Source organism: Trichosurus vulpecula, chromosome 2 (genome assembly GCF_011100635.1).
Source record: "Trichosurus vulpecula isolate mTriVul1 chromosome 2, mTriVul1.pri, whole genome shotgun sequence".
Classification (NCBI taxonomy): domain Eukaryota; kingdom Metazoa; phylum Chordata; class Mammalia; order Diprotodontia; family Phalangeridae; genus Trichosurus; species Trichosurus vulpecula.
In genome coordinates, this window is record NC_050574.1 from 356,473,724 (window position 1) to 356,487,162 (window position 13,439).

The following is a 13,439-nucleotide window of genomic DNA, read 5'->3' on the forward strand; positions in this document are numbered from 1 at the left end:
TGAATTTAAGATAGCTATGGCACATCCATTTCTTAATGTCTCACAAACAGTGATGGTGGGACTGGACCTTAAGAGAGAAACTAGTGCAAGATTTCTACATTTGGAAGTCATTTACATTGAAGTGATGATTTAACCCATGGGAGCTGGTGAGGCTCTCAAGGGAGAAAGTGTAAAGAAAAAGAGAATAAGTCTTAGTACAAAGCTTTTGTGCATACCTACTGTTAACAGGTCCAACCTGAGTGATGATCTAGCAAAAAAGATTGAGAAAAGCATTCAAACCTGTGAGAGAACCAAGAGAGGGTAATATCATGAAAACTCATTGAGGAAAGAGTTTTTAGAGTGAGTGGACAACAGTGTCTAATGCTGCAGATGTCAGAAAGGGTTAAGATTGAGAAGGACTGTTAGATTTGTCAATGGTGACTTTGGCGAGAAACATTTCAGATGAGTGATATGGTCAGAAACAAGATCACAAATCCAAAACATTTTCCACTGATTAGTATTAGTACCATCTTTATGGTCCCTCAAATCTTTCACCCAGAGGCTATTGTTTCCTTATCTGGACAAGGTGTGATTAAAAAAAAATCAACCAACATTTATTAAGTACTTAAAAAAAGTCTCTGTGCGCAGCCCTGGAAGAAATACAAACTTTAGATAAAGATACAGACCCTTACTTGAGAGAACATACAAATAACTCTTATAATATATGATATTACTTAAGTGCACTCAAGGCATGCATAGCGCTATGGGAAATCCATAGGGGGCAGGGTTCTTTTGTTTGTCTTTAAATCAAATCATTGGGAATTGGGAAAAGATTTTCCTGTAGGAGGGAGATATTGAGTTGAACTTGGCCGGATGGATGGAATTCAGCAGACAGAGAAGGATAGAGAACAGGTACGATGAAAATTATGAGGGAAAGTTGCACCTTATGTAGCAAAGAGCCCTGAAGTGAGAATAAAAGGACATGGCATTTGAATCCTGACTTTCCTATTCATTACCTGTGTAACCATTGGCAAGTCAGGTTCAGTCTCTTCTTTCCAATCGATAAAATGGAAGAGTCAGACAAGGTCCTGTTGTCATTGCTTGGGAGAAAATAAATATGGCATGGGCATGAACTGATGAAACAGAATCAGCATGACTAATTTCTCAAACATACACCCCTAGTTGACTGGCCCATCAATCACTTCCTGGTGGTTTTCATTTAGAAGAAATAAAAGATCTAATTTTTCTCCAGTCCACAAAATCATTTGTTTCCAAGCATATTGTGGTTCTTCAGGTAGTCTTTGGTGGCTTTTGTAATATGTTTATGTAGGAACAAAATATAAATATAATTTTAGTATTATTAATCACTTTAGTTTCGAATTCTTGTTTTGTTTCATGGGTCTTATGATTTTGTCAATGCCCCTGCCACCAATGCTGGTTGCAAGAAATATTAGTAATTTTTGTTTATTCACATTTTTAAAACAATGTAATTTTCATTTGGAGGAAAACATTTAGGGTGATGAAATGGAAAGAACACTAACTCTGGAGTCAAAAGCCCTGGGTTTGAATCTCTGCTCTACTATTTTTACTATCTTTATAAACTTGTGAAAATTACAGATGCTCTATTCTGTACTTTACTTACTTAAAAGGGGATCAGATTAGATAACCTCTAAGTCTTTTCCTGCTCCAAGACTATGATCCCCAAGTTTTGTATAGAATGTATAGAATTTAGAATGAGGGATACTAAAAAATCAAAATTGCCTCAGGAAGGATCATGATCCACCAGGTTTTAGTGGACCAAGTCAGTTCTGACTTAATTTTGGCAACACTTAGTGACCTGGGTCCTATGAGGGAGAAAAATGAAGAGCAAGGTTCATTCAGAATTGGGAACGAAGGAAAGAAAAAAAGAAAGGGACACTTATTAAGTGCCTGTGATGTTTCAGTTTTTCTGTTGTTTTCAGATATTACCTCATTTAATCCACATGGTATTGCTAGGTAATATTATTAATCATCCCCATTTTATAGAGGAAGAAACTGAGTCAGATGGGTTAAGTTACTTGCCCAGGGTGACACAGCTAGTAAATACCTGATACTTAATTTAAACTCAGATATTTCTGAATCCAGGACCAATGTTCTGTCTACCATGTCAAGTAGTTCCCTCTAGGATTTCCTTAGAGGAATTGGGGAAAATTAAAAAGATATGGAAGTCTAGAATATTTGTGATGGCATCATTGAAGTGTATGACCTTGGGAGTTTAAAGTGTCGGATTTAGTCAGGAGGATACTAATTAGCCAAGTAGATGAATTGGGAAGGAATAATAATGAAATTCTGTTGAATGTACTTAAGTATGGCTTTCTCTTAAAAGAGACAATGAAAAAATAACTATGTTTCTCTCATTTAAAGCTGAACAATTCAGATCTATAATGTATGAATATTTTCCTTTCACCTTCTCCCCTTGCTCTCTTTCCTCCTCTCACACAAAGAAGAGACAAAATTTTCTATTACTAACTAAACTAGTAAATCTATATCTGACTTTCCAAAATAACATGTAACATTCCAAAGTCTTGGTAAATCACTTAAAGCCACAGGTATTTAATAATAATAGTAATAACTAGCATTGCAGTGTGGTTTAAAAGTGCTCCTTTTATACTTTATATTATGGGAAGTAGTTGCTCTTTTTATCCCCATTTCATAAACGAGGAAACAGAGACAAAGTTAAATGATTTGTCCATGGTCAGACAGGTAATAAGTGTCTGAGGGTGGATTCAAACTCAGATCTTCCCACGTCCAAGTCCAATGCTCTAACCACTGTATACCAGTTGTTTCTTTAGTTTCTGGATTTTTTTGGTTTGTTTTTCTCCCACATTGGTTTACCAGATAAGAAGATGAAACCCAGCAGTTTCTTTTAAACAATCAATTCTTTTGACTTCACTATGGGATCTTATTTCAAAACTGTATATTAAAAATATTACTTTTAAATTGTCACAGAAAATGAATTTCACAACCAGTTAATTGTAGTGGATAATTTTATTACTATAGCACCATAATTGTTGGTATGAATAGCTACAGATTTTGTAAAAACAACTTGCATTAGTGTCTGTAAGGCAGTATTTGGTTATTTATCCTTTTCTTGAAAATTTAATTGCAGAGTATAAAGAATCTGGAAAAAAAATAATAAGCTACAGACAATGAATTTCATTGATGCAACAAGTAAAACCTATTTTCTCTTTCCCAAACTAGTGTGCCCTTTATAAAATTACTGTTTTAAATCCACTTCCGGCTATTGTAATACTTCAAATTGAATTAGTGCTTCAGAGAGCAGTACATAATAACTTCTGTGAACACAATGAATCGTGCTAAGTATAAGGCCTGGTTCCAATTATGTGTACAAAGCTGCAGGGGGCCTGCTGGTCTTGGAGTTAAGTGCTGCTAGTGCATCATAAGGGTTTCTTGGAACTCTGGCCCAAGAATTTTCATAGTTGGCCCTTGTGATATACTAATAATCTCTTTCACAAATTAAATCCAGCCCATTATTTAGAATGTGAGGAATTTAGTATAATTACTTGAATTTGAATTGGTAAATGGTCAGTTCTCAACTAGCAGTTACTTTTTAGTAGAATTAGAAATCAGGAGAGCTGACTAATTCTAGTGGATAACTTAGAATCCTTATGTTTATTTTCTCAGCTGTAAAAGGAAGGTGTTGAATTTCATGATGACTGACTAGGATCTCAAAGGTCCTGTCCATTCTTAGAATTGTATTTACTCTCACTGAAGATTTTTAGAGTGAATATGTTGCTTATAGCCAGATTTCCAATCTGCAAAAACTGATAAATCAGCAAGGAAAAATAGGCATTCTGAACACAGAAGGACAAGCAGATGTCAGCAGCCTCCACTAGTCCTTAGTACCACTAGACATCCAAGCTGTTCCCCGCATGTCATTGACAGGTTAAAGGAAACCTAAAAAGGAAGGCACTGGAGGGAAAGGGGAATCAGAGAAGTAAGGGGAAATGAATACATGAGAGTAGAATAGAAATGAAAGGTGTTCTTGGCAGAGTGCTCAAGTACTGTAAAATTCCATTTTTACTGAAAGATTTTGGTCAATATCATTCCAATTGAAAAGTGCTTTTCCCAGAAAAATTTAAATAGAGAACTTCTCTTGATAATTTTATTGATAAAAATAGAGCATTCTCTTTTAATGGGTGCAGTGTGAACCAAGCCATATTTCTTCCTTTCTCCCTTTATTGATGAATTAGGATGCACTAAAAACTCCTTTGAAATTAAACCAAAAAGCTGATAAATTCCATTTAAATTTAATTTGTTAACCAGTTCAGTTCAGAAAATTAGCATTTGATTAAAATGTTATATAAAAACAGGGTCTTTATATGCCTCTAAAATTGCCTCAGGTAACCTATAGGAGTCCTGATTTCTTTGAAGAAATGACAAGAATGTTCATGTTGAACATTTTTGAGTTGGGCAGTGACTGGGGATCTGAGAGACAGTTGCTAAAGTGATGAGCTTTATGCATTCTGTCTCTTATCTCCAGTTCTAACACTCAACGGTGCATTAACAATTGCTCTGCCAAACAGGATGCTATTAGATACTGACTGTAGTCCCTCTTTTTAACATGTGACTTTGGACACACATTTAAGACAACATTACTTCCAAATTATTCTTTGTTCTGTAAGTTCTTCAAGAGACCTTGCTTAAAGAAGGTCAACAAAGTACTCTTACTAGAGAAACAGCTTTGGTTTACCTTAACAGCATGTGCTCTGTGTTGTGGGATTTTACCTACCTTACGATAAATGACTTTTCTGCCCCAAGAATTCCCTCGCCTCCCTTCATGGAAACTTCCCTGCTGAATTGATGGATGCAGAGACTCCTTTTACATCAAAGTTATGACTTGAGCAGATTTATTTTATTTTATGTCTATCATTTTATTCCCTTTTTCAAGTAAGAATCCTCAGTAGCCTTCAAACATTAATTTCACTAAAAGAATACTCTCCTAGGCAATTTTCTAAGCATCTAAGTTGTAGAACTAATGCCAATCTGCACTAATAGAGAATACTTAAATTTGCAAAATAAATTTCACCATGCTTCAATTAATTTTTTTTTAACATTAGGTTGGTATCCGTTGTTGGACCCAAGCACTTGACAATACAGCATGTAGTGAGATATTTGAAGCCTGTCTGGTACTTTTTTTTCTGAGCTGTGATATTAGTGCTTCTGTTTAACTGCTAGAACTTTTAAATCAATGGTTGAAAAATAAATATGTAGTATAGCTAAATAAGAATGTGTACACACACAAATTCCCATTATACCATATGTTTCATATTTGAAAACTTGAAAAATTTCAAAAATTGAGTTTTCTTTGGTCAGCTGGTGGCCCCAATTGTCTTATTAGAGAAGAATTGACTTTTTACCACACTTCAAATTACTTTATTAAATAAACACTGCACACTACTATATCTGTATCTTGAAGAGATTAAAAAAAAAAAGGAAAAGAACCCATCTAAACAACTTCATAGCAATTCTTTTTGTGGTGGCAAAGAATTAGATATTGAGGGGATGTCCATCAATTGAGGAATGACTGGACAGTTAGTGTTGTGTGATTGTGATGGAATACTATTGTGCTATAAGAAATGACCAAGGCGGGGATGGTTTCAGAAAAACCTGGGAAGAGTTATATGAGCTGATACAAAGTAAAATGAACAAAATCAGGAGAACATGTACAAGGTAACAGCAATATTGTAAGGTTAATTCCTAAAGTAGAAAGCTTTAACATATAATCAACAAACCAATTAAAAAAAAACTTGTGCTTTGAAGATGTTTATTTAATCTTCGCTGTAGAACACAACAAAGTTTTCTTTGTTTAATCTACTATCTTCAACAAATTCCAGATAATTTAAGACTTTTTAATATTTTCTGATGTGTTTATATACACATATGTGTATATGTATATATATGTGTATAGATATATGTACACACACATCTCTGTAGGGGGGTGTCATTTGCTGTCTGTGACTCAAAGGTCCTATTGGGAGCTAAGTGAACTTAATGTGGCTTAGCGAAAAACAAATACACAGTGAGATTAAAATGGATTCTTATTTCATCTTCTGTTTGGAATTTTAGATTCTCTGTATTTACTGTATGGTTTCTAAGGAAGACATGACATAAACCAGTGCCCGCTTCAAGAACCGGTGATTGTTATAACATAGATGACCAAGATCAAAATCTGTTATATAATTTCCCTCATAGGAGTGTAATGACAATTTAGGTTTGAAGATCTTTCCCACCCATTAATAGGCCATACGACCTGCGTATGTCACAGGAAGCCTAAGTCACATGTGGTTGGAGGAGCTTGCTGAACAAGAGGAAAAGGAAAATGTGCCACAGGAAATGTGGAGAGAACAGTTAGAGCTGAGGGAAAGAACAGACTTGTGGTGTGCTGTGAATGTATTTGTGGGAAGGACAGAGCAGCGGTGCAGGGTGGTGCAGAAGGTTATGGAATGGTGACACTCCGTGCTGTGATACTGTGAATTGAATTCTTTGCTGCTATGATGGATGGGGCTTACTGGTTTTGGGATCTGGTTCTCTGGTGTCTGAATAAATGGTTTACTTCTATCTTCAATCTCTTATATTTCGCAATACAGAACCACATAGGCGTTTTGACAAATATCGTCTATATTGTGGTTATTGCCTTGCTAATACAAGGGGCTATACAGTTTATTTAGGGGAAATTAATCTTTGTTAGATTTTTTGTTAAACTTCTCCTCTGATTCCTCTCTGTGGTCTGGGAGTGGCCCTGTGTTCTTCAAGGGTTTGCCATTAGAGTCCAAAATTCTTATAAATCCCATCAAGCTGAAATTTCTTCAAGCAGAGACAATATCTCTGTTTCTTGAGGAACAAGTTAACTAAGTTCAGAAAGATATGTTTCCAGGGTGGCTGTATAGTGATTATCCTTTTTTAGGCAACATTAAAAATGAAAGGTTGTCTACTAAGATGTAGAAAGTTGTTAACTGCATCAGTGGAAGGAATACCGATATTGATAAAATTGCATGTCCTTGAAGCATTTTTAGCTAACCATATCTTTTATCTCTCTCCCTACACTTTCCTTACTTATAGAGTCTGGATCTCAGGATGTGCAGGAGGAACTTTGTTAACAATATGTTTTTTAAATAACAATGCCTTTGAGGGACAGTATGAGTACTCATACCATGCATGACCCAAAAGGAACTAAGCTCCATTAACAGATAGACCAAGCATTTTTGTTACCAAGATGAATTGTCTCCTTTAGGTATCAAAAGTCATACACTTCATAGGTGAAGTTAGTGAATGGTCTCATTCTGTTTTTTCTTTCACAGTGCAATGAAAGGCAGAATTCACCAGTGACATCACCTGGATCTTCTCCTCTTGCACAAAGACGGAAGCCACTTCCAGATCCTCTTCAGATACCACATCTTAGCCTTCCACCAGTACCTCCTCGCCTGGATCTGATTCAGAAAGGTGTAGTTCGTTCTCCTTGTGGCAGCCCAACTGGTTCACCAAAGGTAAAACAGTTTTCACTAAAAAGACCTATTGGTAACATGATTATTATTTTGTGATAAGAAGTTTTAATTTTAAAAATTCTTATTCTGTATCCTGTCTTCCTCAGTTGTTGTTGGACAACCAGGGTCTGTTTCTTAATATTATATTGAACTTTGATACATCATAGAAGGTTACATTTTCTTCAGAAGGGAAGTCCCTATAATCATCCTTTGATTTGCAAAAATAAATGTTGGAACAACTGAAGTTATTCTGTAAAATGAATTTAAAAGGTCATTATATGCATTAAAATAAATTACATGCTATTATCCAATGATATTTTAAATTCATTTTTATTGTGTCACGGACAGGAAAATTGTGATGACAACATATTTGCATAAGGGCTTAAGGTATAACAAATTATGTGTTTCAAGGTGACTTACATTATATGTAGCTTTTGTATTTGAGTGGAACTAACCAAAAGAATTATGCAGTGGTAGTTGTACTGATTTTTTTCTATTAAATTCATGTCATTTAATGAAACCCACAATTGGATTACATTGTGAAAATTTTTTTCTTAAATTTAGTAATAAGATAATCACTTGGCTTTTTATGAAACAATCTTTGCAAACAAAATGTTGATAATACACTTAAATTTAAACCTATCTTCAGGCATCATTTCTAATACTTTTCAATTTTTCCTACTTGATAGTTAGCTTTGTTTTTATATAACATTAAAAGTCATTAGTGATATTTAGCCAGATGAACACACATAACAGATTCCTTTTCTCCTCTGATGTTTTCTTATATTTAAAAACATAAATTATATTCTTCTGGATCAGATCAACGTAGTATAATTAAAGATCACTTGCAGGAATGAGGACTCATTTATTAAAATACATCGTATGTTTCTACAAAGAGAATCAGACTAATTTTCTTTTTGCAAATGCACTTAGAATTCCTTGTATGCTCTGTGAAAAATGTGCTTTAGAGTATGTGTAATTCTATCAAAGTCTCTCAAGTTCTTGATCTTTCACTGATGATACAAAAGAACCAAAGCATGGGTGTCCTACTGGAGAACACATTACATTCATAACAATAAATTTTAAAAATTCTGATGTTCCTAAATGATCAAATGCTAAATAATTTTTTTGAAATAACAAACAAAAGAACCTCCAATGTACTGAGAGCACACTTGCAGAATTTTTAAAAAAAAATTGTTTTCAAGTATTTCAAATGAAGTACTTCCTCATTCTCTGCTAAATCACAGAAATATGCAAATAAATGAGTTTTTGTTAGGTTATTTTAATGTTAATCATTCAGAACTATTGTTTAGGGTATTTTTATTTGTCTTCTTTCTTTTTTATTTTTTGAAAACGTAAGCATTAAATACTGAGCTTTACTGCTACCACAGAAGCTGCTGTACTGAAATGTTGTATTGGGCTTCTCTCAATTAGCTTCCAATGTTGTTGAATTTGTGATTAAGGGAATATGTTGACAGATGGTATAGAAATATAATATGCTGCATTCTGATCTTATTAAATTGCTCATGAAAATAATAGTCTTTTTAACTAGAAAAAGGCCAGGAAATGAAATTTAATAAAATAGATGTTTTAAAACTTTTAATGTAATACAGCTCATTTTTTTTCTCCCCCATGTGTACACAGTCTTCTCCATGCATGGTGAGGAAGCAAGATAAACCACTGCCAGCACCCCCACCTCCCTTACGAGATCCTCCACCACCTCCACCCGAAAGACCACCTCCCATCCCACCTGACAACAGACTAAGTAGACATTTCCACCATCTGGAAAGTGTACCTTCCAGAGACCAGCCCATGCCCCTTGAAGCCTGGTGCCCTAGGGATGTGTTTGGGACAAACCCATTGCTTGGATGTCGAATCATGGGGGATGGCTCACCCAAACCTGGACTTACTGCAAGTTCGAACATAAATGGAAGGCACAGTAGAATAGGCTCCGATCAAGTACTTATGAGAAAACATAGACGCCATGATTTGCCTTTAGAAGGAGCCAAGGTAAGACACATGCATAGCAAAGGCTAGATAACTTCTTTATAAACTCAACTGGTTGTGAGGTGGCATGTAAGGTTGTCTAATGCTTGTCTTGTAGTATGGATCTTCCCTGTGTGTCTTTAATTATCTTCATGTTATAAATAATCAGAAGCTCATTAAACCTTATGCTTAAGAGCAATCAGAAAGGAGATTCTAAGTCATGACTTCATTTGACTATGAAGCTACTGTATGAATGGCTTGATACTTATTTTTGCTTACTTTTTCTGCCAAAATTTTCTTACCATTAGTGCTGTTGATAATTTGTGACTTGTAAAGGCAGGAGAGCGTCTTTGCAAGAAATTCAGTGATTTGGAGGTGGAGTGATCTAGGTTTTTTGTTTTGTTTTACTTTGTGTGTGTGTGTGTGTGTGTGTCTGTCTGTCTGTGTCTGTGTGCGTGACTTTTTCAGCCTTCCGTAAGCCAAGAAGTCTGATAAAGCATTTGTTTTACAAACACATTATATCATAGTTGGTCATTTTTATAGTTCTTTATACCTAATACCATGCAGCTGCCAGAGTGTTGGAAATCTAGGTTAATATTATACCAGATATTAAATGAAAACCTAAACTGAACTCCAGCCCTACAAATTCTTCCTGTATGGCAAAACATAGATTGCCTGAAATATACACTTTGAAAGAAACTTGCGTATATAATGAGTCCTGACTGGGGGGATATTATTACTGTTGTATTCCTGAGAAAGGTAGTGCTATAGCAAACAAGGAAACAGCAGGAGAAACAGTGATTCTGGCCTTGTCCCAAGACTGGTTGCAGAATGATGAAGTTATGCTTATCCGCATTTACTTCTTTATTTGTACATTAAATCCTATTGTTAGTATTTTTTTCTCAGAGATTCATTGATGTACATAGGCAGAGGGCGCGAGAGTCATGATTAGATACAGTTTTCCTTTAGTACCTCAAAATGACAAAAATATTCTAAATGAATGAATGATAGTATAAAAGAGGGTAAGGAAAGAAATCCTCATAGAGAAACACACAAAGACAGAGAGAGAAAGTACAATACCCATTTAATCCAAATGGAAGCTAAAAAGCAGAGGGAGTAGAAGAAGGAAAAAAAGAACAGCAAGATGAATTTGAAAGCCTCTAAAAGGGAGAGTTTGAGGGAATGATCATTTACATAGTACCTGCTGTGTGCCAGGCATCAAGCTAAGCAAAGTACAAATACAGCATAATTTGATGAGGTGCTGTTACTATCCCTGTTTTACATTTGAGGAAACGAGCAAAGGGACATTGAGGGAGTTGCCCATCATCACACAGTTAGCAAGTGTCTGAAGCCAGATTTAAATTCAGATCTTCCTGCCCCCAGGCCCAGTACTCTACTCACTGTGCTATTTTGCTGCTGCTACAAATGAAAATAACTGGGTTAGGAGAAAGAGCTTAGGAAGACAGAATTATTTGTCTCCTAGAAAAATTTGAAGAAAATGTAAATGCTATATTTAACATAGAATACTCAGATATACAGAAGAACAAATAGATAACCTTATTCCCAGAATGAAAATTTAAGTTAGCCTTGGGGTAGAAGTTGGGAGGTAGCAGGACTAGATATTTCCTAAGTATCCTAATTTATAAATTCCTTAATCTCCTCACTCTCCATGACCTACACCTGTACTTAACCTCAGCTGCTCACAGAGGTGGTCATGCCATTGATTATGCTATGACGTGTAAGTGCTCTGCTTCAGTGTTTATGAGTTCTAGCCGATAATAATCTTTTATTTCATTTCCTATGTCTTACGGTCACTAGCCCTAATTGTGGTTTTTGCTTCTGCGTCCTCCACATCTCAGTTGTTTTAGAAGATTGTCACCTCTGCATTCATTGGCCACACTCTCCTTCTTTCCCTATCTCGATACTTGGTGGATCAGTTTAAGCCTACACGGGGCTGTGCTGGAACCAGCTGTTAAAATTTTCCATGGGAGAATTTACACCTTAGAAATCAGCAAATCCTACAAATTGGGGCTTGATTTTTTGCTGCGTTCATTTCCACACTTAAGAAAGTGGTAAAGAAGATATTAATAATGCAGATTGAGCTTAAGAGTATGTCATACATACAGACTTCTTTTTCTCTTTGGAGAGCCGGTTGTTAAGCCCTTACCAGCACACCAGTGACTAAACTATCTTCTCCTCTTAAATCCTTTATTCTCCTGTCCTGTCACTGATCACAGCTTGGCAGACCGCATTCTTGGGTTATTCCCACAGTTGCTTTTGCTCTTGTTCCCATGCAACTGAGTGAAGCTGGAGAAAAATCACAAAAACCTGCTGGTTGGATCTAATACAGATTTATGTTCCATGATATTAATTAGGCCTTCCTTGTAGCAAATTAGTTCCTTTTTTACTTTACTAATCCATTTACTATCCCACTTACCACTGCAGCTTTTCTAAACTTTTTTAATCCCTCCCAAAATATTATACAGCATCCTCTTCACCCACCCTCTCAGCTAAGGACTTTGTTCACAGAAAAAAAAAATGACACCTTTTGCTGAAAGCTCCCCAGTCTTCTCACCTCTTCATCTAACATCACTCAGATGTCCTCACCCGCTACTTCCTCTCTCCCCACACTGGTCTCACATATAGAAGGGTCCCTTCTCGTGAATGAGGCTTACATCTCTACATGTTCTGTTGACCCTATCTGTTTTCTTCTCTCCTCCTTGTAGATTAATAACCCCACTGTTATCCCCACACTTTCTCACTAATCTTCACTCTCTCTATATCTTTTGGTTGCTTACCTCCTGCCTTCAGTCATACCCATGCATCTATCCTCCATCTTTTAAAAAACAAAACAAAAAACAACTCTTCCTTCTATCCCTGCTATATTGTACTATAGCTTTCCTACCCTTCTCAGCTAAACTGCTTGGGAAAGCCATCTATAATAAGTGCTTCCTCCTCCTCTCCCTACTTCAAAGATTCTTTGCAACTTGACTTCCAACTAGTCTCTCATCTGAAGCTGTTATTTCCCCAATTACTGGTGATCAAATCTGATAATTGCCTTTTCTCCATTTTCATCCATCTTCTATGTACCTTTTGAACTTTCAAGTCACTTTCTTCTTCTGATGCTTCTGGACTCTTTGGGGTTTTGTGGCACTGTCATGTCATCTCTTTGCTCTTCTACTTGCCTGATTTCTCAGTATCCTTTTCTAGATCTTCCTCCAGATCAGACCACTAATCATGGTTGGTCCCCCAAGGTTCTGTCCTGGACCCTCTTCTTATCTCCCTCCATATTGCTTTACTTGGTGTTCTATCTCACCAGCTCCCATGGGTTCAATCATTATCTCTATACTGATGATTACCATATGTACAGATACATATATGTATATATGTATATATGAAAAAGTGTAGAGATAATTGAATCATCAGCTTAGAGATGATAATAGAATATATACTTTTTATTATATAATCTATATAGAATTGGATATAGATATCCAAATATGTGTGTGTGTGTGTGTGTGTGTGTGTGTGTGTGTGTATACAGGTGCGTACATATACACACAAATGTCTCTCACCGAAATCTCTCTTCTGAGCTCCAATCCCACATCCAACTAATAGGTATTTCAGAGTAGATACTCCACAGGCATCTGAAATGAGATTTTTTAGATGGATCTCATTATCTTCCAACTTCCCCCTTCCTACTTGCCTGTCATTGTCTTGAGCACCACCATCTTTCAATTAGCCAGGCTAACAAGGTTGCTTTCTGTCACCCTCAACTCCTCCCTCTTCCTTACCTTCCTTATCCAATCTTGTCAAATCATGTTCCTGCCATCATATCCCCTTCTCTCTTCTGACATTGTCGCTACTCACAGGTACAAATCTTTATCACCTCACACCTAGGCTATTGTAATAGACTACCCCAAATCTTTCCCC

At 36.1% G+C, this 13,439-nt stretch overlaps 1 protein-coding gene across 3 annotated transcripts in view; it reads left to right on the forward strand.

The window, feature by feature from the left end:
* The window catches only part of CBLB (Cbl proto-oncogene B), a 229,127-nt gene that overhangs the window by 156,067 nt on the left and 59,621 nt on the right, over positions 1 to 13,439 (forward strand). For all 3 annotated transcript variants that reach the window (XM_036745974.1, XM_036745975.1, XM_036745976.1), the window contains exons 11-12: positions 7,341 to 7,526; positions 9,168 to 9,533. In XM_036745974.1, the coding sequence (XP_036601869.1) occupies positions 7,341 to 7,526; positions 9,168 to 9,533 (552 nt within the window). The remainder of the gene's footprint in view (positions 1 to 7,340; positions 7,527 to 9,167; positions 9,534 to 13,439) is intronic.